This window comes from Phaseolus vulgaris, chromosome 8, assembly GCF_000499845.2.
Source record: "Phaseolus vulgaris cultivar G19833 chromosome 8, P. vulgaris v2.0, whole genome shotgun sequence".
NCBI classification, from domain to species: Eukaryota; Viridiplantae; Streptophyta; class Magnoliopsida; order Fabales; family Fabaceae; genus Phaseolus; species Phaseolus vulgaris.
This window is the reverse complement of record NC_023752.2, coordinates 5,134,561-5,159,369: the sequence shown is the minus strand read 5'-3', so window position 1 is coordinate 5,159,369 and position 24,809 is coordinate 5,134,561. Positions and strand designations below refer to the sequence as shown.

General features: G+C 26.9%; 3 protein-coding genes and 2 non-coding genes across 6 annotated transcripts; all 5 read left to right on the top strand.

The window, feature by feature from the left end:
- Nucleotides 1-2,425: 2,425 nt before the first annotated feature.
- Nucleotides 2,426-5,406, top strand: LOC137823815 (probable WRKY transcription factor 43). Of its 2 annotated transcripts, none has more exons than XM_068629094.1 (2): nt 2,426-2,809; nt 5,008-5,406. In XM_068629094.1, exons 1-2 carry the CDS (start codon nt 2,448-2,450, stop codon nt 5,180-5,182), a joined length of 537 nt encoding a protein of 178 aa, XP_068485195.1. In that variant the 5' UTR covers nt 2,426-2,447; the 3' UTR covers nt 5,183-5,406. The 2 variants fall into 2 exon arrangements, with proteins under 2 accessions (XP_068485195.1, XP_068485194.1); XM_068629093.1 differs by having other exon boundaries at nt 5,005-5,406.
- Nucleotides 5,407-8,120: 2,714 nt separating this feature from the next.
- On the top strand, nt 8,121-9,501 carry LOC137823814 (desiccation protectant protein Lea14 homolog). Its single transcript, XM_068629092.1, has 2 exons — nt 8,121-8,713; nt 9,074-9,501. The coding sequence occupies exons 1-2, from the start codon at nt 8,433-8,435 to the stop codon at nt 9,327-9,329; spliced, it is 537 nt and encodes a 178-aa protein (XP_068485193.1). The 5' UTR covers nt 8,121-8,432; the 3' UTR covers nt 9,330-9,501.
- A 3,633-nt stretch (nt 9,502-13,134) lies between these two features.
- Nucleotides 13,135-14,761, top strand: LOC137825629 (probable caffeine synthase MTL2). Its single transcript, XM_068631348.1, has 4 exons — nt 13,135-13,309; nt 13,414-13,818; nt 13,999-14,241; nt 14,326-14,761. The coding sequence occupies exons 1-4, from the start codon at nt 13,232-13,234 to the stop codon at nt 14,680-14,682; spliced, it is 1,083 nt and encodes a 360-aa protein (XP_068487449.1). The 5' UTR covers nt 13,135-13,231; the 3' UTR covers nt 14,683-14,761.
- A 773-nt stretch (nt 14,762-15,534) lies between these two features.
- On the top strand, nt 15,535-15,607 carry TRNAA-AGC (transfer RNA alanine (anticodon AGC)). Its single transcript has one exon. It is a non-coding gene; the product is annotated as a tRNA-Ala (tRNA).
- Nucleotides 15,608-18,706: 3,099 nt separating this feature from the next.
- Nucleotides 18,707-18,779, top strand: TRNAA-AGC (transfer RNA alanine (anticodon AGC)). The gene has a single exon. It is a non-coding gene; the product is annotated as a tRNA-Ala (tRNA).
- The last annotated feature ends 6,030 nt before the right edge of the window (nt 18,780-24,809 follow it).

Below are 24,809 nucleotides of genomic sequence, written 5' to 3'. Positions count from 1 at the left end.
GAAGAAACAAGATTCTCAAGTGGAAAAATCACAACCAGCAATTTCTCTGAAGATGCTGAACCCCACACCAATAGATTTCTCAATGTTATAGCTCTGAATCTGAATTTCTGGACATTGCTTCCTCTGATTTCTGTTTCCCATCTAATGGGGAGCTCATTAGAGGGATTATGCACATGATGGAGATGAGTCAGGCTGAGGGTCCGGAGCTGTTAATTATGCTACAGTTATGGAACTCATAATTTCCACTGCTATGATATTGTTCTATGCTTTAGCAGCTTTGCAAACTAGGTTTCTTGTCTCCTTAAGTAGGTCTAATTCATATATTATTTGGAAGATGAAAATTCCTTGCTTAGAGTTGGAAGTTTCGATCTCAAGGAAATATTTCAGCTTCCCAAGTCCTTCAAATTGTGTTGTTAGTTCGTCCCTCAAATTTTACTCTTTAGCTCCATCATCACTTGCAATTACCATTCCATCTAGTTAGGCCAGTAAGTGTAAGTTTCCCATCTGATGAGTTTTTTTAAAATCATATGACCACCTTGACTCTGTCGCTATCACAATGATCCCATGAATTGCGTGATTCTTCCAAATGAACACAGAGAGGTTTCTTTAGAACATATAAAGTCTTTTTCCAGTGCACACCTTATCTCCACCTTTAATGGAACCATATCCACCCATTTTCAAGTACAAACCTTATCTCCATATATACCTCTTCCAAGTCTCGATTTAAAAGGACAGTTCTTATAATAACAAATTGATGTAAATCCCACTAAAATTTTTACTGCCAGTGAAATAATCCCCACATGTTTATTTTTGCTATTGGAGCATATATTCGCTTAAACAATTTAGTATATTTGGGTTAGCCTTTCACCACCAATTTTGCTTTATATTGATCTAGGCAACCTTCAGACTAGCATTTTATAGTGGATATCCAATTGCATATGCCTATCATCATGTATTTAAGCCTTCAACATCAGAAGTCTCAGTTGCATATGACTATCATCATATCTATAAGCCTTCAACATCTGAAGTCTATAATAATTGAATTTTTTTTTACAATTTTACCCTCTTCTTAATCTTCTTCATTCATTGATCACCTCTCTTCCTCTTCTCAACCGCAGAAACCCCCACCTCCAGTGCTACTGTCATAGCAGCTCCCCATCTTCAGCGCCTGTCATGAATTAGACATGAAAATAAAAATCGTTTACAATTAAAAATATTATTTTACTTTTATAAACTAAAATATTATAATAATGATGAATAAATCATTATTATTGTTATTTTTATTAGTAGTAGTTTTTGTTTATCTTTGTTATAAATATCTTCTGGTGACATCAAATACCACTTTTAGTTACTGGAAATTATGTCCCTAATACCAACAAGGTTGAGTAATGAATTTCCATATGATTACAAGAGTCTTTTGGTCACTAATTTTTATATGATTAATTACTCATTGGTATTACACAAAACAAGTTTTCTTGTTATGTTTGTTGTTTAACTCGTGAATGAATAGACCACTTCTACTGTTGGGGTTCTAAGTAGTTTAGCTGTTATTCCACACTGTGCACCTCTTTATTCAGAAACACATTGATCAATTTGTACTCGAAGAAGCTTCTGCATGAGAAGGGACATACTCAGTTTTGAAAATGGGTGAAATGAAAATGAAATAGGAATATTCAAAATTAAAATTGCCTTTGAAATCCACAAATCACTAGTTTAATTCCTCATTTTTGTGTTCTTAGATGAAGAGATTACACTATTTACCACATTTTACTCCATATATTCATGGGGAATGGTATCGAAGTCGGTGGTCTAATACCATGCACGTTGCATAGTACTATATTGGGAAAATTATTATTATTATATTGAGAAATGCGTGTCTTTGTTATATTAGGAGGACTTAGGAATTTCAGCTATCTAATCATGAACTTTAAGCTTTCACAAGCTATTCATTTTTGCTCATGATAGCAAGCTATTTCAACAACTGGCTTCAGAGGTTTTCATCTTCCTTTTCCTACCCAAAATGCAGAACAAAAGCTTCCTTTTTTCCTCTTATTTTAATTTATAATCTTTTTGGAAAGATAACTATTACCTATATTTGAAATCCTTTTAATTACACATGGAGTCTTTTAATACAAAAGCATAAAATTAGTTAATGGCATAAGCAAATGATAGATTACATAGTGGAAGTTTTATTGGTAGGTAAACAGTACATATGAATGTGAAAATATTATGGAACAAGCTTGTTGTCTCCTTGCAACCAATGCTAAACTCAACCAAATCCAACTACTTTTGTTCAACTGCCCTTTCAAGTTCATCATGCCATTACACATAGGACACGTGTCCCATATCACCTCATTTTTCGTTATCATCAATGCATGCACATTCTCTTTATAAGTTTCAACGCCAAAATATTCTCATTTTCTCCTTCATTGTGGAACTAAGACCTAATGGAAGGCCATGACCCACCACCCCAAAGCAACCCTTTTCTCTTCACGCCTAACCCTTTGGAACCTCCAGAGCAAGGGCTACGTGACTCTGAGTGGGGTAACCTTTTCTCTGCCCAAAACAGCTTCTTGTTGGAAAGTGTTGAATGTGGTGCTTCTTCCTCTTCACCTTTTATGGCTCAAAATAAGGTAGTTTGCGAGGAGGAAAAGGGAAACCAGGAGAAAAGGAAAGGTGGGAGGGTGAAGAAAGCAACACGAGTGCCCAGGTTTGCTTTTCAAACGAGAAGTGCAGATGATATTTTGGATGATGGTTATCGTTGGAGGAAATATGGACAGAAAGCTGTGAAGAACAGCACATATCCCAGGTAAATGTTTATGCCTGTTTCAGAAATCGATTGGTTTTCTTTACGTTGCATGTATGCGGGGTTTTCACCATTGAGGTGCAATTTCGTATCTATTAGAATGGAAAAATTCAAAAAGTTTATGAAATGTAAAGGAAGTCATGTTTCTTTAAAAATGACTCCAATTCCAAGTTTCAACAAGCCATTTAAAGAAAAACAACTTTATAAACTAATAACGAGTTTGATTTCGTTGATCACAGGGAGAAAATGGCTTCCATTTTAAAAGAAAAGTCGTGCAAACAACACCCCATTTCAGTAATAATGTGAAATGACATGATAATAAAAGAATTCATGTTGGTGTAACACGACTTTAATAATAAAGAGTCGTCTTTCAGTACCATCACTTTATCACAAATTTAGTTATCATATTTACTTCATATAAAAAAAACCAGTTTGTCATGAAGTTATAAACAGTTTAATTGATTAATAGTACAAATATTTTTACATCACTACATATGCTAAATTCGCTAATTTGTAATTAGATAAAAAAACTTAACATCTTGGTTGGTTATATTTTTTTGGTCAAAGTTCTTTAAGATTTTTTAATCATTTTATATTTGCAAAAAAAAATCTCAATTTACCTTAAACAAGAGTATTTTCAAGTTATAAAATATTAGATGGAGCTAGACCCAATTAAGATAACATCAGGTTGGACTAATGCAAGGTCGAACCGAGTAGCCCAAGTCAGAGTCAAGCCAAGTCAATCTGAATCTATATCAAGTCAAGTCAATTTGGACCTAGGTTGAGTCAAGTAGGATCAAGCTCAAATGAAGTCAAGCAGACTTGGGCCAAATCGAGCTGAGATTACTTGAACCTAAGTCAAGTTGAGTTGGCCCATAGTCAGGTCGAACTGAGTTAGTTTGGACCTTGTTTGAGCCAAGTAGGTTTGGGTTAGGTCAAGCCAAGTTGACTTAGGTTAAGTAAAGTTGACCCGGACCAAGTCAAGCAAAGTCGATCCAGACCAAGTCAAACCAAGTCCTCCAAGCCCAAGTCAAGTTGAGTAAGGGTAAACCAACATTTAGTCTAGTCGAACGTATCCATATTTATCTGAGTCGACGCTAACTCACATTCAATCGAGTTGAATTGAGCTTAAGTCGATCATAATCCAATCAAGACTAGGTCGAACCTAGCACAATCAAGTCCAAACTATAAAGACCAAAATATAGAAAACCAAAATATGAATTTCAGAATATGATTTTTTTTTTCAAATTCATATAAATTTTAGGTAAAATTGAAAATTCCTTAATTTGAAGTAATTTAATTACTCTAATAAAATTTAGAATTTCAATTTTTTTCAAAATCATTTATCCAAACAACATATTTTATCATAAAATATTTCAAATGTTCTAAAAATTATAATTACTTTTAAAATGTCCAAACATAATATTAATTTACTCTCCATTTCCTTTTGTATTTTCTAGGCCCATGCTCGCAAGCAACTTGACACACACTGTCTAAATTCTTTAGATTAATGAAAGAACTTATAAACGTAAAATAAATAAATAAAAAATCATTACTGTAACGATCACTCAAAAAAAAATCATCAAATAGAAACCAATTTTAGAGACCAAAATAGTTACTTGCAATAATAATTAAATTAGAAACCACTTTAGAAACTAAAACAAAAATTGATTTCTAAATTAGTTTCTATTATTGTTAAATAGTTTCTAAATTGATATCTAATTAGCAACCAAGGTTTTAACTACCAATTATTTAGTTTCTAAATTTGGTCTCTAAAACATACCAATTTAAAAACTATTTAACAATAATATAAACTAATTTAGAAACCAATTTTTGTTTTAGTTTCTAAAATAATCTCTAATTTAGTTACTATTGTAACTAATTATTTTGTTATCTAAAAATAGGTTTCTATTTCATGATTTCCTGGTAATGGAGTCACACAAAAAAATCATTATTTTTATTTAGGAGTTAAAAAAATCATTGTTGTTATAGAGTTACTAATAAATTATTTTCATTTATTTATTCGTTTCTAGTATAACTAAAATATTAAGCACTTGTTTCAGCTGGTCAAAAGATAAAGTATCAGTTCTGAAAAATCTAAGCCAAATTTAGTTAAAGAATGAACATCACTTTTAATTCAGAATTATAAGACAATGAATTTATGAAATTTTTTTTGATGAATGAATGGGGGAATGAAGAAGCTATTACCGGTGCACGCATCACACATGCAATGTGAAGAAACAAGTGCAAAGGCTGTCAAAAGACACAAGCATTGTGGTGACAACATACGAGGGAATTCACAACCATCCATGCGAGAAGCTCATGGAAACTCTAACCCCTCTTCTCAACCAAATACACTTTCTTGCTACCTTCTAAACTCAACAACTTTCTCTATCATGCTTTACTTTTCTACTTTTCTTCACCCACATTCTCTAAACTTTCACACATTATGTTAAAACAAAATTTCCTAATTTTTTTTCTTAGTTTAAGACTAGTAGTTTTGTACTTCTAAATAGTAAATACAACAAATTCTACACCGGGATGGTGTTTAAATATTGGTTTTAATGAGATGAATATATAGGAAATAATTAACAAATTAATTTCATGTAAATATTATTTGCTATGTGTACTATGAAACCATTGTAATTGTAATAGAGAAGTTTTTATTTTTGTGAAAAAAATCTGAAGTTTGAATGTGAAAGGATATGTTGTTATGTTTGATTTACCTTTTAGAAAATAGCATTCAAAGCCATGTTTTTTCACAAAAGAGTTTTAACCAAACTTCTTATCAAAATATTCTAGTGTGACTTTTTCGAATTAAAATATTTTTTTACTAAAAACATGTTATTTATATTAAATTATTTAATGAATTAATATATTAATTTTTTCAATGAAAATAACAGAATTTTAAAATTTTTGACCAACCAAATATAATTCAGTCATTTTTTTTATAAATTGTTATTCCTAGGATATTTTTCAGAACTTACTTTTCTGATATCAAATAGCTCAAGGTTTTTTTTCAGTGAACAGAATGCAATATGATTTAAACTTAGAGCTTTATGTAAACTGCTTAAATCCCGTAGCTTATAGCTTTATGAGGCTTACAACAAAGAATATTAAAAAAAATATGACAAATTAATTATGTTAACCAAAGTTCAACTAGTTTTTTACCTTTTTAATTAAGTTAGTTAATATTAAAATACATTTCCTTTATGCTTAAGTACCTTTAGTTACTGTAACTAATCCCTACTTAATTAATCCGTAGCATTAGGACTGAATCAATCACGGTTAATATATATATATATATATATATATATATATATATATGATTTAATTACTTATAGATGCTGTTATATACCTATCAGTGTTTCAAACACGCGATCACAACTTAGGAACCACATGCAGATATAACCAGATAATGCCAAAGAATCAAGAATTTGTTTTCAACTTTTTCATCAATTATTGCAGCACCGCATATATATTTGTCAAAAACAAAGCCAGATTCTTTTTTTTTTTTGCATTATTATTATCATTATTATTATTATTATTGGTGCCTAATTTTATATTAAAAAAATTAATGCACACGTTTATTTTTCTAAAATTTCAAATGGGTATTCGAATTTATTGCATAAACTTCTTTAATTAAACTTATTTTTCTCCTTTTATGGTGGATTTTTTAGTGAATGGGTGTGATTTATTGTTACTTTAATAGTGACAAATTAGTATTACCTGAAAAGAATTTCATAAGTGTTACATTTTGTCCACTCACCAATGCCAAGGGGACCTTCAATTTGAAAGGGAAGAGTCACCAACGAAACTTTATAATAAAATAAATTCCCTCATTTTTCATTCAATTCACACTGCACTTCCTTCATTTACAAGATTCACTTTCACCTCTCCACTCAAGAACGTGATAACACTCATCATCTTCAATAATGGAGGTCAGTTTTCTGAGATAAATGTTCTTCTCATTCTTTTCTTTTGGTGATGCTTATTCCTCCATATTCCATGTTTAGTGATTAACAAGTCATTTTCCACTTTTATATATCTGTATTTGGTTGTTGATCTTTATAACCTACCCATTTAGCAAACCAATGCATGCATGCACTTGGATCCATCTATGACGGATTCAATCATGGATTCATGTGTCTTCTCTACAAAAAGTAATTATAAATTTATTAACGCAGAAAAGATGAAGCACTAATAAAGAAGAAAAGAAAATGAAGGTGTGTTTTGACTCTCTTTTTATTGTTTTAGTTTAAGAAATGATTTTATGAGACATATTAAAAACTTAGTTTAAGAAAGTAAGAGTACTGAGAAAAAGATATAAAAGGATAAGAAAGAATATAAATAATAAAAGTAGAGAATCAAAATTTAGAGATGTTCTGATTTTGAAAATAAATTTTAAATTTTATATTCGTCAAACACCTTTTTTTTATTTTTTAATCAGTGAAATTAATTTTCAAGAATAAGAAATAAACAAACCCTTACCCAAAAGAACAATTATTCATTAGTTTTTCCTATGTTGCTGAATCTAATAAAAAGAAACACGAAGAGAACAAATATTTTGATTTTATTATCAGTATACTCAATCACTATTAATTTTGAAAAAACAATGTATTTTTGTATTATTTTGTGTTTTTATTAAATAATTTTGTATTCATATTTTTTAAAATAAAAACAACGCTAAATTTTTATAATTTAAAATTACGTGGGCTACTCATCTCGCGTTTGGTCCACGTTTAGTCCACATAATGTGGGTAGGGTTAGCTTGCCCTACGTTAGGAATGCAGACTCATTTTACTAGTTCATTCCGCATAAGAAGTAACTTGCAGGTCTGCTGGCCAGCCCACATAAGATTTTTTTTTTTAAAATTAAAATTTTATTAATTATAAAAAAATTTATTCCTACTACTGAAAAATTAAATTTTTATTCATGTTTCAATTCATTTAATTAAGATAAAAATATAAATTCAAGTATGAGAGTTGTTAGAAGGTTTTGATTAAAATTTTGTTTTGCATCTATTTTTTCATATATATGTATGTAATGTATAAGATATTTCTTTAAATTATTAAAATAAAATATTATTTTTTAGTACATTAAATTCATTTCTTTTAAATAAAATAAAATAAAAATCACACTAAAATAATAAATTAATGTAGTATTTTTTTTAAAAAAAATTATTTTTTTATTTTTACTGGTGGGACAACCCGCCCCACTCGGCCCACGGGGATTACGACGCACCGTGATCTGGCCCACATAACCCCCACATCGTCACTCTATTTAAAATAAAATAGTTTTGTTAAAATAGAATAGTTTTGTTAAAGCAAATTTTTTGCTCTTTTAAGTATCCAAATGAATTAGGAGAGAAGCAACACGCGTAGCGTGTGCACACTTAACCTACGCGGTTAGACGACATAAAGGAAAATAAAACGACAGCGATAATGAGCATTAGTTCTTTAATGTTTTGATCATCAGACTTTCGGATCTAATTCTATTCCCTTGTGCCTCCGAAAGTCCAGATCCGCGAACCCGGAGGGGACCACGTTCGACGACACCTCGTCACGTGTCGGCATCGCGTTTGGCCTTTGCGCGTGTCGTTTCTTTGGTTTTGCAGTTTATAAGTATGCGTGCGACGAGTCTGGGAGTGAAGGTGTCGTTAGGTGTTATCGGTGTGAGTGTGATATTTGCAGCGCTGAAAATGTCGCAGTTGTTGGACAAAGCTAAGAACTATGTTTCGGAGAAAGTCACGAACATGCCGAAGCCAGAGGCGACTGTCACCGACGTCGATTTCCAGCGCGTGAGCCGCGACAGCGTCCAGTACTTGGCCAAGATTTCTGTCTCCAATCCCTATTCCACTCCCATTCCTATATGTGAGATCAAGTACTCCCTCAAAAGTGCAGGCAGGTTCGTACACTCTTCTTTTTTCTTCTTTTCTTCTTCCTATTTTAGGGTTAAGGGATTCGTTTTTGCTTTCATTCTTGGTGAATCGTGAATAAACGATGATGGTTGTTGGATTTCGCAGGATCTGTTAATATTTTTTGTTTAATTTAATTTCAATTTGTGTTGAATGGGTCATAGGTTTTATGAAAATGGACATAAACTAGTATTTCGGTGTTTTAATTTTATTTATTTAGTGGGGAGAAACAGTGGTGGGGTGGATTTAAATAAAAAGATAAGAAAAGGTCAAACAAAGCGGGGTGTAGGTGTGTTATTTGATCTATGAATTTTGAGAAATGTGTTGTGATTTTGTTGTGTGGTGAAAAGGGAGATAGCATCAGGGATAATACCTGACCCAGGATCGTTGAAGGCAAAAGACTCAACAATGGTGGATGTGCCAGTGAAGGTTCCTCACACTGTGTTGCTGAGCTTGGCAAGGGACATTGGTGCAGATTGGGACATTGATTATCAATTGGATATTGAACTCATCATTGACCTTCCAGTCATTGGAAACATCAGCATTCCTCTTTCTCAGAAGGGAGAGATCAAACTCCCCACAATCAGAGACATGTTTAGTAAATAATCACACACATCTTTGCCTAATCCCTATTCCAATAAACACCCTCTTCCTTTATTTTACTACTTCACTCGTGTTTTTCTTTTTTTTTCCTGTATGGATGCTATAAACAACACATCATCGTGATATAGTTTTGGATAATGCTCCCCTAAAAGTAATATCAATAATTGTCTCAGAATACTAGCTTAGCATTTTACCTTGTTAGTTATTATTTTATTCATAACTTTGTTTTATTTTCTAGTAAAAGTAGATTTTTTAAATCAATTTTTAGTAAAGTAGAGAATGTGTTCATATTATAAGTTTGTTGTAAGAATTTTTCTCTTATTAAATATTCTTCTAGTTTGAAAACCATATACTGAGTGATAGGAGCTACGAGGCTCCGACATTATTTTAAAATGGTGCGACACACGACACCGTAGGACATATATCGGTAAAGTGTTAAATTAAAAAATATTTATTAGATTTATGATAATTCTAACACAATTTTAAAAAATAAAAAATACATTAATTTTTTAAAAACTCAAACTTATTGTATAAATTTTTATTATCATTATAAAAATAAGGAACAAATCATTTTGAATCCGTCATCAGAAATATCTTCTACTAAAAAACTGAAATATACTTATGAACATAAATCTTTATTGCCAATTTATATAATTCATAATTATATGATATAAAGATGGATATGAGTGATGAAAAGAGTAGAAAGAAATATGATAATACACAATTTACAATTTGAAAAAGACTATATCGTTCTTAAAAAATATTTATAAATTGTACAATTTAGAAACAATAATTTTTTTATTTATAAATCTGGTAAAAGTTTTCGTATAATATAATTTATAACATCGTTTTACTATAATATATATTTTGAATTGTACAATTCATAAAATATTTCTAGATCCAAAATTATCTTTCAGATTGTACAGAACAGAATGTAATTTTTAAATGTATTTAAGATTATCCAGAAAATATTTCTAGATACAGAATTATCTTCCTGATTGTAGAGTCTAAAAAACATATTATACTAAGGAAGGTAAAGGTTTTAATCCATTTAATGTTAAGAAAATAAATTCAATCTGTATATAAAAACAAAATTAGAGTAGTTTACAAATATAAATGAAGAGACTAAACATATTTATACAAAAAAATAAATTTATGCTTTGTTTGAAATCTTTCAAAATTAACGAATACAATAAAAATAATAAGTATAAAAGAAAAATATATTTTACCTGTAAATTAGAATTTGTAAGACAATTAATAGACCAAAACTATTGTATAAAACATAAGGTTAAATAATTTTGTTTTCCGAACTTGCATTATTTTAAAAAAATTAAATGAATAAATTTGTAAAGTTCTCAATGTCCATAAAATTTTATACAAAAACATAATCCATTATTATGTCCCTATAAATAATTTTTTATTAAAAAATCAATTATATATATTGCAACATTGCTTATTCACATCACATACCATAAAATTTATTAACCTTTATTTATATATTTTCAATCATAGTATTTTAATTTAAAAAATTAGTTTAAGTAAGAAAAGTTAATATTTAATGAAAAATTAAGACTTCAGTAAAATAATATTATTTATCATAAGAACTAATACATTCAATTAGTTTTTCTTAATATATCTACAAAGCTTAAATAACAAATAAAAAAAGGGAAGGCAAAAGTAGTTCAAACAATTATATTTACATAATATATACAATTTATTATATATTTTAAAGGATGTTTCATCTTTGAATTTAATTGCAAACAATATAATCGATTATGTGGTTTGAAGTATTTTTCTTAAAATGTTTATATTAGTCATGTTTTTGCTTACATTGGCTGAAAATTTCATTAATCATGTCTTTGGTTTTAAAACAAAAAGCTTTCGTATTCATACACCTAACACTATTAAAAAATTATATTAAAACAATTTTATTTTTTTAGACTTAGAGAGAAGCTCTAGTTTTCATTAAAGATGTTTTAAGGATTATATTTTAAGATGAAGGTGTTAAAGATGTTGCAAAAAATCAAAGTATAAGTTTGAATTTCTCAGTAAAAATCAGCAAATTGAGCAAATATATAATAAAAAACCCTATAAATTAATTGTTTTAAATGTTTGACTTGGGGTGGTATAATAATCCATATATGACTGACTTAGGATTTATTATTATTAAATCTTCTAAGACTTTTTTCTCCAAAGACTCATTAAACCTACTACTGTTTAAATAAAAATACAAAACTATGTTATCAATTTAAATTATGAAATCAGTTTCTTTAAATTTTAAAATGGAAAGAAGTGTTTAGATTTCAAAATATATTTTATTATTCTATATATGCGAGAAATTTTATATTTAATATAAACTGCTTATTAATATAGTCACAATAAACTCAGATTATGATTCCTTCATACATCCTATTAAATTAAAATTGTTTCAATTCACTAATTATTTATATATATATTATTATTTATTTTTATAATAATAAAAAAAAATTAGAATAGTAACATACTATATTACAAACACTCTTAATATTTTCTGGAATTTTACATATATTTGCTTTCTTTTGCATAATAATACTTAGTATTTACATAAAGAAAATTATAACTACACACTCACTTTCTCATTTATCTCATTATCACTTTATTATTAATATACTTTTTATCATTGTCATTTATTTTATAAACTGATTTTATTTTTCCCAAAAGTTTTCTATCATTCCATCCAATTTGCCCCTTTTTAATATCATTACTCATTTACAAACCATTTTTTTAAAACTATAATAAATATTTTGCTTTACTCATTTGCAAACCAATTTTTCTTTTCTTTTTGAATACATCTATTATAAAAAAAATCATTAAATCAACGCTAGTTTAAAGACAAAAAAAATATTCATTGTATAAAGTGATTCATAAACTATGTTAAAAAAATAAGAATGATTGATTTTAAAAGTATGCTCTATTATCAATATTTTTTTTATTTTTAACTAAATTATATATTTATATAACTATTCATAACTTTATTTATTTCTCTCTCCCTCTTTTTTATTAGTTAAACATGGGATTATTTATGTGCAAAAATTCTTAGATAAAGATGATTTCATGTGCAAATGAGACAACTTGCACACCATTAAAAAAATAAATGACACAACTTGCACAACATTATAATACCTAAAAAAATTGTTGACAATAACATTAATTATACATAGTGTAGAGACATTATTTTTTATCAAAAAATAATATATTAAATGAAAATAGTTGAAGTATTCCTCATAATATTTTTACTGGACTTTCACCAAAATAAATTAACTACTCTTCAAAGTCTGTGTTCCTTTCTTTCTTCCTTCATACTTCAGAATGTTACTTGTGATATATTTTATTCTTTTCTTCACAGCTTCTCAGATGTTTGTTAAGTATATTTGTCAAGTGGGTGTACTTGCAAGTTCTCTGATGATAAAATCAGAAGATTTAATTAATTCTTTATAAAAAAACACTCCACATGTTGATCGAGCTACCTATTTATATTACAAAATATTGAGGGCAGTTTCTTCCTGCACCCTAGGTTGCAGAAGAAGAAATCAATATTGAGATTCTTCAGCCTTATTAGACTTTTAGTATTTATACTTTTAATTACTAAGTTCACACCTTATATATCACATGAAGATGAAAATATATGAATTAAGAAAGAGGACCAAAGAAAATCATATAGAAGATGAAAAAAAATCACATGTCCTGTCTCTGAAACCACATGCATGCATTTTTTTTTTTATCGGCAACCACATGCATGCATTGTTTACAAGATTGATAAGTATTTAAAATATTAGAAATGAAGTTCAAATATTTTCATAGTTTATTAAAGGTGAGAATAGTCTCAAGCCAATGATCATTGATTCAATCCTTTGAGTGCTTCATCAATGGAAAGAGATCCACCATCCCTTCACATGAACGGTGGACAGGGAGAAATGAGTTACGCAAACAACTCCTCCATACAAGTACCATCTTTATCTTCATAACCTCATCTAACTTCATCACTTACCATTCTGTGTAATTTTGTTTCCTTTTCCTCTATATATTCATCTAACTTTGATTATTGCAGAGACAAATGATGCTTAAAGCCAAACACATACTTGAAGAAACAATAACGAGTCTATGTTCTGATTCTTCTCCAAACTGCATGAAAGTAGCAGATTTAGGTTGTTCTGTGGGACCAAATACACTTCTTGTAACATCAAATATTATTAATATTGTTCATGCTGCATGCACTCACTTAAACCGTGATCTACCCTCATTCCAATTTTATCTCAATGATTTATTTGGAAATGATTTCAACACCACCTTCAAGTCACTTCCAGATTTTTATACAAAACTGCTACAAGAGAAAAGATGCAGGTCTGATTCATGCTTTATTAATGCCACACCTGGATCCTTCTATGGAAGACTCTTTCCCAGTAATTCCATAAACCTTTTTCATTCCTCCAACAGTCTACACTGGCTTTCTCAGGTTAGATATAAGTTTACTCTTTTCTTCTCATCTAAAGTCAACCATATTATACTATACCATTGTGTTAGGTTTGTTTTTTGTTTCTATTTATAACTCTCTTAGTTAAATCTAGTACAATGGTTTTCTCTTTTCTCACTCCCAAATACTTGATTTCATTCATCTCATATTTTGATTGTATAGGATCCATTATTGGGGTCATCACTTAACAAGGGTCATTGCCATATAGTTAGCACAAGCCCTCCTGAGGTACACAAAGCTTACCTTAAACAGTTTCAACAAGACTTCAAATTATTTCTGAAATTACGTTCGGAGGAACTTGTGTCTGGAGGAGCAATGGTCTTGTTGTTTCTTGGTAATCACGAAATTCGTAGAAGAACAAGTTGGGAAATAGTGAGTCTAACACTCAATGAGATGTTCTTGGAGGTAAACAACAGTTTTTTTAATTGATTATACCAGTAAGTTTGTAATGATAATTAACTAGTTATGCCGTTAAAATCTGCACCGTAGGGTTTGATTGAAGAAGCAAAATTAGAGTCGTTTAACATAGCAGTGTATGAACCTACGGTTGAGGAAGTTAAGCAGGTGATTGAGGAAGAAGGGTCATTGTTTGTTCAAAGATTCGAAGTTGTAATCTCGGTTTGGGAAGAAGGCCTAAACATTGAAGGTGGTGATGATGAAAATATAAGAGCCGAAATCATTTCCAAGCACGCACGAGCAGCACTGGAGCCTCTCTTGTCTCAAAAGTTTGATGCAAAGGTTATTAATGAACTATTCGTCAGGTTTCAAAAGAAAATTGTGCAGGCAATGAAGGTTGGAAAATTAGAGAGTGCTACTTTTGTAATATCCATTAGAAAAAATGCTTGAAGGTATTTCTTAAAACTTATGAAACATATATTTCAACTTGAAAAAATATAAGTGAATAATAGCTTGAAAGTTCATAGCATGATCCAAAGATTTATTGAAATGTAAATATAAAAAAGTAAATTAAAATTACAAAAGAAATAATAAGACAATTTTTTCGCAAAAATTTGATAAAATGTAATCCGAATAGTTTAAAAAAAATATAAACTCGCTTTTTTAAATATGAACATTTCTCGTGATAGAAAGATCCAATTCCTAAACTTTGTCTTCTCGTTATATCTACTTTATGTATATATTTTATTTGAAGATGTAAATTGAACCATAACAATGTATTATACGTGCCTATTCTTATAATATTTATTTATTTCAAATTATTTTAAAAAATATTAACTATTTTATTCCACAACCAATAAATTCTCGAAATCAGTGTGAACATGTATTAATCTATGCAAAAATGTGTAATATTTTAATAGATATGAATTAATTTACATTACACTCAATAAAATAAACTACCTCAAACTTTGGTTATAGCAGTTAATATGGCAGATTGGTTTTTATATCTGTTACTTTAACACTTATGATTTTTTATATTCTTATATTTGTTAACTAATTTTTTAAATTTCATATCATACAAGAAATAGAGGTTTTTACATGAACTTTTGTAGATCTTGCTTTTCCACATCACTTTTAGACTTTTTATTTTGTACTCTAATGGAACAAATCTTACCATACACACTTAAGTTGGTGTTTTCTAAAAGAAAAATAATACTTTTTATTCTTATGATATGACTGATTGGTAAATTTTATACTATATCAGTATATTTTATATATAATTTAATTAATATTAATAAAGATGGGGATGTAGCTCAGATGGTAGAGCGCTCGCTTAGCATGCGAGAGGTACGGGGATCGATACCCCGCATCTCCATTTCTAATTTTTTCCTATTTTATATTTTTATTTAATTACATTTTTATAAAAAATATAATTGTAAATAATTTATTATGTGACATAATAATTTGAAATAATTGTGCATATTAGAAAGACGCTTTACACGTCCTCGATAAAATAATTTCTTTTTTGTCAAATAAGTTTTTGGTGTGTTTCTTTTATGAATCATTTTTATTATCGAAAAATATAAGGATGAGTTAATTGTTTCTGTAATTGGATAATTAATGATTTTTATTTTTTTCTAATTTAAATTAAAAACTATTACTTTTAATTCATAGTGTTAAATACTATACTAGTTAATTTTTATATATTGAGTAAAAGGTTGGGTGAACATTCTAAATAATTCATGTTAATGTTGTGATATAGTTTTAATATGTGATATCTAAAAAAACTCTTAAAATTTGTTAAATAAATATTTTTATTTTAATAAGAATATTAGGGATTAAAAATAATAATTTAAATTTATGGAGAGATGAAACTTTTAAAAAATATTTTATAGACAATCAAAGCAAAATTTATGCAACATTTTATAAAAACTATGACAATATTTTCAAAGTTTATAGAATGAAAATAAATAGAAAATCATTGAAAAGAAACTAATTTTAGAAAAAAAAATAATTAGTTTTTATAGTGATATTTTAGATACTAAAATCATTTTTGATTTCTAATATTGTTAAATACTTTATAAATTGGTATCTAATTAGCTATTAAGGTTTTAACTACCAATTATTTAAATTCTAAATTTTGTAGCAAAAATCTTGCTAACTCATTAGATACAACTTTAGAAACTATTTAACAATAATATAAACTAATTTAGAAACCAATTTTTTTTCTCTAAAATGATCTTTAATTTATTCAGTATAACAACTAATTATTTTTTGTCTCTAAAATTAGTTTCTATTCAATGATTTTTCTGGTAGTGTATATAGACTAAAAATAAATTTAACTGAAAATTTTATTTTTATATTTTGGTTTTAATCTCTTATAACTGTTTTGATATTTTAATTCTGATTTTATAATTATTTTTTATTTTATCATTTTAAAATAAATAAATAAAATATTATTTTAATTATAACTATTAAAATGAATGGGTTTGACTGAATTTTTTCAGAAAAATTTCAACTTTAAAAATTGGTGTTTCACCACTAATTAGTAAAAAAAACATAAATTCTGTTTTATAATTATTTTTTGTGGAATCTGAAAAAATAATTATAATTCCAAATTTAAGTTTTTAATAACTTTTTATGAATGCATGTGTAAATGTGTTTAGAATTACTGTTTTGAAATAGTTAATGTAAATTCTTGAGTATGTATTAGAGGTTTGAAAAATTGCATATTAAAGGAGAACAATAGTAATTTTATGGAGTGTTACAAATTGCGAGCAACTTAGTTATGAGTTGAAAATAAACATAAAAATATCTTGTGTGATTAACACTTTAAAAACTTAAATCTTTTTAGTTAAAATATTGTGAACATATTGCATACTTTTAATTCAAGTACACTTCTTACTTATTTAACGTAAAAAGAGATTGGTATATAAAGATTTTAATTTTGATAAAGTTTATAGCAGTAATAAAATTAAAAGAACCATCCTAAAACACAATATTGTTACATATAAATTGAATTTTGTCGTAAAACACAATTATCCAAATATAAGCTAAACACAATTTTGTCTTTCTAAGAATATAGTGTTTTAGAATAACATATAGGGATTATAGTTTGGTTAAACTCTTGAACTCAAATTCAATTTGTTAAATAATAAGATAAAACTAGAGAGAATAAAAGGAAATATTCATTCGTGTTTGTATTATCAACTAGTGAAATTTTAAAAGTTTAAAACTTAACAAATTTTATTTATCTATTTTAAATATTTTTTATAAAACAAAAAAATAGTGATTTCATTTTTTTCAAAAAAATTAAATTGAAGAAAATATTTTAAGGAGATAAAAATCTAAAACTTATTTATAATTTTAACAAACATGTAAATATAAGAGATGAAATAAATTTTTTATTATTATTTTATGTTTAATTAAAATTAATAATATATATGTGTTTAGTACAATAACATTGTATAGAGTTATCTTGTATGTATTTAGGATCCTCTCTGATTGTGGAAGAAATTGTGACAATACAAAATTAAACACGATTTGTTTTGAAGTGTCACTTACTTTCCTAAATTTTGTAAATCCTATAAAAGAATGAAAATATAAGAACTAATCTTTTAATTACATAATATCAAAATTATTATTATACGAAGATTATAAATAAGTAACTAAAATTCAACTGAGTTGTTAATAAAAAATTCATCCATAACTTATTATTAATAAAAATTGATGTTGATGTCATACATATATAAATAGATAGGTGAAAAAAGTCAATTTCTTCGCTCAAACATGCAAAATAAATCAAATCACTATAAGAAAATCATTAAATAAAAACTAATTTATAAATATAAAATAATTAGTTACTATTATTAATTATAAATTAATAAATTTAATTATTAGTAAAAAATTATAAATGAATTTCTAAATTCGTATTTAACATTTACTAAGATTTTAACTACTAATTATTTTATTAATAATAGAAATCACTTTATATATCAATAATTTTTAGTTTATAAAATAGTAAACTAACTTATTCTACTAATTAATTTATTAATAATAGAAATTACTTTATATAGTAATAATTTTTTACTTAGTATCTAACTTAGTCTAATTAATTAATTTTTGTTTCTAAATTATTATTTAATTATTTTCTTGTAGTGAATCAAACCTCATTAATTAATAATTATATAGATTAATTTTATAATTATTCTTTTTTTACTTTTTTATATTCATTAACCAACTCTTTAATTTTCATCATATATATATATATAAACTATTAATAATAAGTGAAAATAATAAAAAATTGAAATTAATGTTATTTTATAATTATAAGAATCAATAAAAAAATTAAATATTTTATAATTATATTTTGTATATTAATTTTTATTATAATAATTATATTAAAGATTTAACTATATTTAATACTTTTTGGAAATAGTTACACTTTTAACACTTTAATTAAGGAAGGTATATAGGGGATGTAGCTCAGATGGTAGAGCGCTCGCTTAGCATGCGAGAGGTACGGGGATCGATACCCCGCATCTCCACTTTTTTTCTATTTTTTATTTTATTTTAAAATGAGTATTGGGAGTTAAAAATAATAAAGAATTGACTACAGACTGAAAATAAATTTAAGTGGAACTTTTATGTTTATATTTTTTTTAATTTTAAGTTTTTGAAAATATGAAATCACTATTTTTTTTTTATAAATTTATTTTTGAATAAAGAAATAAAATTTATGTTAAATTTATATTTTTAAAAGATCAACTTGTTGTTCATATTATAATACAAACACGAATGAATATCGGCTTTTATTCTCTCTAGTTTTATCTTATTATTTAACAAATTGAATTTTGAGTGCAATTTATATTTTCAAGAGTTTTACCAAACGATAATTCTACAAAATTGTGTTTAGTTTATATTTGGGTAAATGTAACAATATTGTGTTTTAGGATGATTCTTTTGATTTTTTTTATAAAGTTTTTTATATTAAATATTATTATGGAAGATGATATACTTAAATAACAACAATTATAAAAAAGTAAAATATATATATATATATATATATTAATTTTTTTTACTTTATTATTGCTATAAACTTTATCAAAGTAAAATCTAGAACATGGCTCAACATCAAAAGTAAAACAGGGAAATGTTATTTTTCAAAACTAGTGTTCTAATTTTATAGCAATTTCTTTTTACGTTAAGTGTAATTGAATTAAAAGTATGCAATATGTTCACAATATTTTAACTAAAAAGATTTAAGTTTTTAAAGTGTTAATCACAGAAGATATTTTTATGTTTATTTTCAACTCATAACTAAGTTGTTCGCAATTTGTAACACTCCATAAAATTACTATTGTTCTCATTTAATATGCAATTTCCAACCTCTAATACATACTCAAGAATTTACATTAATTATTTCAAAACAGTAATTATAAACATACATGCAATTATAAAAAGTTGTTAAAAACTTAGATTTGGAATTATAATTATTTTTTCAGATTCAACAACAAATGCAATTATAAAACGCCTTTTCGTATTATAAATTTTTTTGACAGCAATAACACGTTATTTTATTTATTTACAAACATAGCACATTGTGCTCTTTATTGTCAAGTTGCCATTGCAGTACACACTATTGAAATCTCAGTTTTGACTTGTTCTACACTTTTCGACAATGTATTCTAGTTGGAATTCAGGTTTTCGAAAACCAAATTCTGAACAGAGTTTATGTTTTTTTAAAATGCATAAAATAATATAATAGGTCATAAATAATTTTAAAAAGTAAAATAAAAATAAAGTTAATAATGACTTAAAAATAATTGAAATATATTTATTTACTAAAACATTATTAGAGTATAAACTTAAAGATTATTGGAATTTAGAGTATATTCTGTAACAGCCCCTTTTCTTTTTAAAAAAAGCAAAAACAGAGACCCCACGCATAGTTTCTTTCTTCTTATTTTTCTTTCTTATCTCCATTTCTCTTTCTCTCCATATTCTCTTCTTTCCCTCTCTCTTAATTTTTTCTCCCAATCTTCATCTATTTTAGAATCTTCATCTATTTTAGAATCTAGTTCAGGAACATTTTTACCCTATCAGATTTTCAAACAGAGTAAGTTCATTTTTACTCTAAATATCCTTTGTTCTCTGTTTTCTTTAGGATTTAGTCATCAATCTTGGTGGGGTCAGTTGAGAAGTTTAATCCTCTCAACTTATTCTATTATATACTGAAATTTTGTTCTGTTTGGATAATTTGCATTAGGCCCGTAAATCTTGAAGCTTATCCAAACGGTGGGGAATAAAATTCTAAAAGTTGCTTGGAAAGCAAACAATTGAGGTAAGGAAAGCTAAATTTAATTTTTAATAGAACCCTAGGCTAGAAGATCTGGATGTGAAAGGGACGTGGTCCCAATATTCAATTTCTCTTGCAGGGATGTTGTGTGTTTATATATATTGGATTGTTTGTTTATATATAATTTAAATTTGTGGAAATAAGTGTTATTTTTTATGTCAAATAAAATTTTGAATGTTGTGGATCGTATTTGGAATGATATTGTATGATGAAATGGTGTGGAATTGAATTCATACATTTGGGATAATGTATGGACTGATGTTTGATGTGTATTAAGTATTGATGTCTATGTGGTAACAGAGATCTCCGAGCTTCACTGATGATCTAAGTCACATAGACTAAGACATCAGGTGGTGAAAAGCTGATGGGGGAGTTCATGCACACCGTGACATATGAGATGCACGGCTTGGGTTGTATTGAACTTACCCTGATCCTGTCTGTTGGATTCGCTGGTAATCTTTGGATCAGGTGTTAGTCTCTGGTAGGACTTACTTAATACGGGTCTTCCGGAAGACGTTGTTTGTTGAATATCTTGGATGTGTAGATCCATGTGAGATTTATGTGATTGTTTTAATGTTGGGATTTGAAGAAGATTGTATAATTTGAGAAATTGATCATGTAACTTGGTTTTCTCTTTTGATTTAATTGCGTATATTATAAAATTCTATATGTCCTAATCACGTATTAGGAATATTTTGAAAAACTGTAAACTTGTATAGAAATATGTAGAACCGGTATTATAATAGTTATATGTAAATTATGGGGTGTTACATATTCTATTATTAATAAATATTTATAAATTAATTTCTAAATTTGTATATATTTTTATCGAGGATGAGTTGTCATTCCCTTAAGATGTAAGTAAATATTGAAAGAATATCTAAGTTGTTCCAACGAGTGGCGATGCACCTACAAAAGGTTCTTTGACACTCAAGTCACTAAGAATACAAATGACTTCCTATGTAAGTAAAATAATAATAAGATAAGACTAGAGGGAATAAAATGAGATATTCATTCGTCTTTATATTATTAACAAGTGGAATTTTAAAAGTTTAAAATTTAACATAAATTTTATTTCTCTAGTTTAAATAATTTTTATAAAAAAATAGTGATTTTTTTTTCAAAAAATTAAAATTGAAGAAAATATTTTAAGGAGATAAAAATCTAAAACTTATTTTATAATTTTAACAAACATGCAAATATAAGAAATGAAATAAATATTTTTTTTTTATTATTTTGTGTTTAGTTAAAGTTAATAATATATATGTGTTTAGTACAATTGCATGGAGTTATCTTCTATCTAGTGTCCTATCTGGATGTGGAAGAAGTTGTGATGATACAAAATTAATCACGATTTGTCTTAAAAGTGTGATTTACTTTCTTAAATTTTGTAAATCCTATAAAAGAATGACAATATAAGATAATTGGTATCTTAATTACATTATATCAAAAGTATTATTATACGAAGACTATAAATAAGTAACTAAAATCCATTATCAACATTCTATTCGGGTTGTTAATAAAAAACTTGTCCATAACTTAGTCAAATAAAATTTGATGTTGATGTCACACATATATAAATAGGTGAAATTAATTTTTCACTCAAACACATGCAAAATTAGTCAAATCAATATAAAAAAAAATTATTAAATAAAAACTAATTTAGAAATATAAAATAATAGTAATTATATTAACTAAGTTAAATATTATTTTATACATTAAAAAGTTACTTATATTTATATTTAAAGTATTTTCTATTATTAATAAAAAATTATAAATTAATTTTTAAATTGGTATCTAACATTAACTATTAAGATTTTAATTACTAATTATTTTCTTAATAATAGAAAACACTTTACATATCAATAATTTTTTAATTTATAAAATGATAAATTAACTTAGTCTAGTAATTAATTTATTAATAAATATCACTTTATATACTAATAATTTTTTAATTTATAAAATAGTATTTAATTTAGTCTAACTAATTATTTTTTTATTTCTAAAATTAGTTGTTATTTAATTATTTTATTGTAGTGAATGAAATTTCATTAATTAACTAATTAATTATAGAGATTAATTTTATAATTATTATTTTTAATTTTTTATATTCATTAACCAACTCTTTAATTTTCATCATCATCATATATATATATATATATATATATATATAAACTATTAATAATAAGTGAAAATAATAAAAAAATTGAAAGAAATGTTATTTTATAATTATAAGAATCAATAAAAAAATATTTTTATAATTATATTTTGTATATTAATTTTTTATTATAATAATTATATTAAAAATTTAACTATATTTAATACTTTTTGGAAATAGTTCCAAGATTAAATAAATATTTTAAAACTTTTCTTAAAAAGACACATAGGGGATGTAGTTCGGATGGTAGAGCACTTGCTTAGCATGCGAGAGGTACGGGGATCGATACCCCGCATCTCCATATTATATTTTAATAGAAACAAATTTTTGTACGTTTGTATTTTTTTTTTTATGGTTATGTTGGTATTTTTTATTCTGATTGAGTGGAGTAGTCTTAAATCTCTTGACTCAATCTCAATATGTTTTGGCTGATCCATTGTTTTAATTCATTTTGATTATGCCAATTTTAGTTTATTTAAAGTAAGTTTTGAATTTTTTTCTCTTTAAAATATTTATTTCTTTAATTTTCAAATTAAACACTCAGTGCGGTGTATCTATAGAATATATAGGGATGTAGTTTAGATGGTAGAGCGCTTGCTTAGCATGCGAGAGGTACGGGGACTTTACTATTTATATATTCATATAATTTTAATAAATATTAAATTATATGAGAAGATATGTAAATTATTTAAATGCATCATTGATAATAGTTTAATTAAGATTTTATGTTAAATTTTTTATATTTTCATTTTATTGTTTTTGAATATTAAATTTTGATTTAACTTTGGTGTAATCTTGAACTTTGTAAGGTTATCAAGATTAAAATTAAGGTTTAAAAAAAATGGACCAGCAAATAATGTCAAAACATAATGCAAATGGTTGTATGTTGGAAGTGGTAGAATCTATCACCATATCAATTGAATCCACATCTTCCATTGGCAAAGAAGTTGAAAAAAAAAAAACTAAATACAAATTACCAAACTTCCAACTTATGTAATATCTAATAGATCAAAGCATCAGTAGACATAAAAACTTTGCCCGCAAAGCTGGGCTTAGGATTCATACAAAAATATAAAAAAAATTAAGAAAGCAATAGAAACAAAAATGTACAATTCCTATAACAATGAGAACGCTTTGGGAAGTGCGAGAAGGAGGAAGCAATGGTGGTTGTTGTTGTACAGTGGTGATTGATTGAAGAAGGACTAAGATAGGTGAGAGTAGGAGAAGAACATGGAGCGTGGAGGAAGAGGGTTCAAAATGTGTCAAAATTTATGAGCATTTTTTTTATGCAACTGGTGAAAATTACTCCTTATAAGGAAGTGGAAGAGAGTGGTAACCGCTCAACTACTCCTTATAAGGGAGTGGATGTAACTAGTGAAAACTACTCATTCGTAAGAAAGTGGATGTAAATGGTGACGGTGAAAACTACGGAAGAAAGTGGTAACTGTAAGAAATTATGTATATTAATTTCTATAAAGTGACTCACATGACTTAGAGTTTGGGCTTTGGGCCCAAATATGATTTAATAATAATAATAGAATTAAAGGCCCATTGGTTAATGTGAGAAATATATATCTGATGATATACCTAATGGAAAACCTACATCTGATGGAGATTGGGTACTAAAGACTATAGGGTTCTGTCTCTGCAAATAATAGTTGTCTCACTGTTAACCACCACGAAAGTGTGACAAGTACGGAATTGCTAAGAGATAGATTGGGATAAAGGAGATAAAGTAACTGCTCAATTAGGATCACTCATGGATCAAGGTAAGTGCCTATTCCTTCTTCATTGTATGTTTTGTGTGAGAATCATGATATGATAAGATCTATTTGTGAACATAATTGCATGTGTTCAATTTACGTTTATTCATGTTTTGACTTACATGTGGTATCAGAGCCTTGTTGCTCATTTTTGTGATTCTCCATTAATGTTTTTCCAAAATTCGAAGAACCCTAATTTTAAAATATTCCCAATTTAAGAACACTAATTTTAAAATTAGGATTTATAGATTAAGGTTTCCATTCCTCTATAATAGATCCTTAATTGTCCTAAACCATC

What these genes read in the sequence shown, in the direction of transcription:
- LOC137825629 (XM_068631348.1), top strand. Translation starts at nt 13,232, where the DNA reads ATGGAAAGAGATCCACCATCCCTTCACATGAACGGTGGACAGGGAGAA. An exon ending in GTCTACACTGGCTTTCTCAG is followed by an intron (nt 13,819 to 13,998) that starts GTTAGATATAAG and finishes TTGATTGTATAG; the next exon opens with GATCCATTATTGGGGTCATC. An exon ending in TCAATGAGATGTTCTTGGAG is followed by an intron (nt 14,242 to 14,325) that starts GTAAACAACAGT and finishes TCTGCACCGTAG; the next exon opens with GGTTTGATTGAAGAAGCAAA.
- LOC137823814 (XM_068629092.1), top strand. Translation starts at nt 8,433, where the DNA reads ATGCGTGCGACGAGTCTGGGAGTGAAGGTGTCGTTAGGTGTTATCGGT. An exon ending in TCCCTCAAAAGTGCAGGCAG is followed by an intron (nt 8,714 to 9,073) that starts GTTCGTACACTC and finishes TGTGGTGAAAAG; the next exon opens with GGAGATAGCATCAGGGATAA.
- LOC137823815 (XM_068629093.1), top strand. Translation starts at nt 2,448, where the DNA reads ATGGAAGGCCATGACCCACCACCCCAAAGCAACCCTTTTCTCTTCACG. An exon ending in AAGAACAGCACATATCCCAG is followed by an intron (nt 2,810 to 5,004) that starts GTAAATGTTTAT and finishes GGGGGAATGAAG; the next exon opens with AAGCTATTACCGGTGCACGC.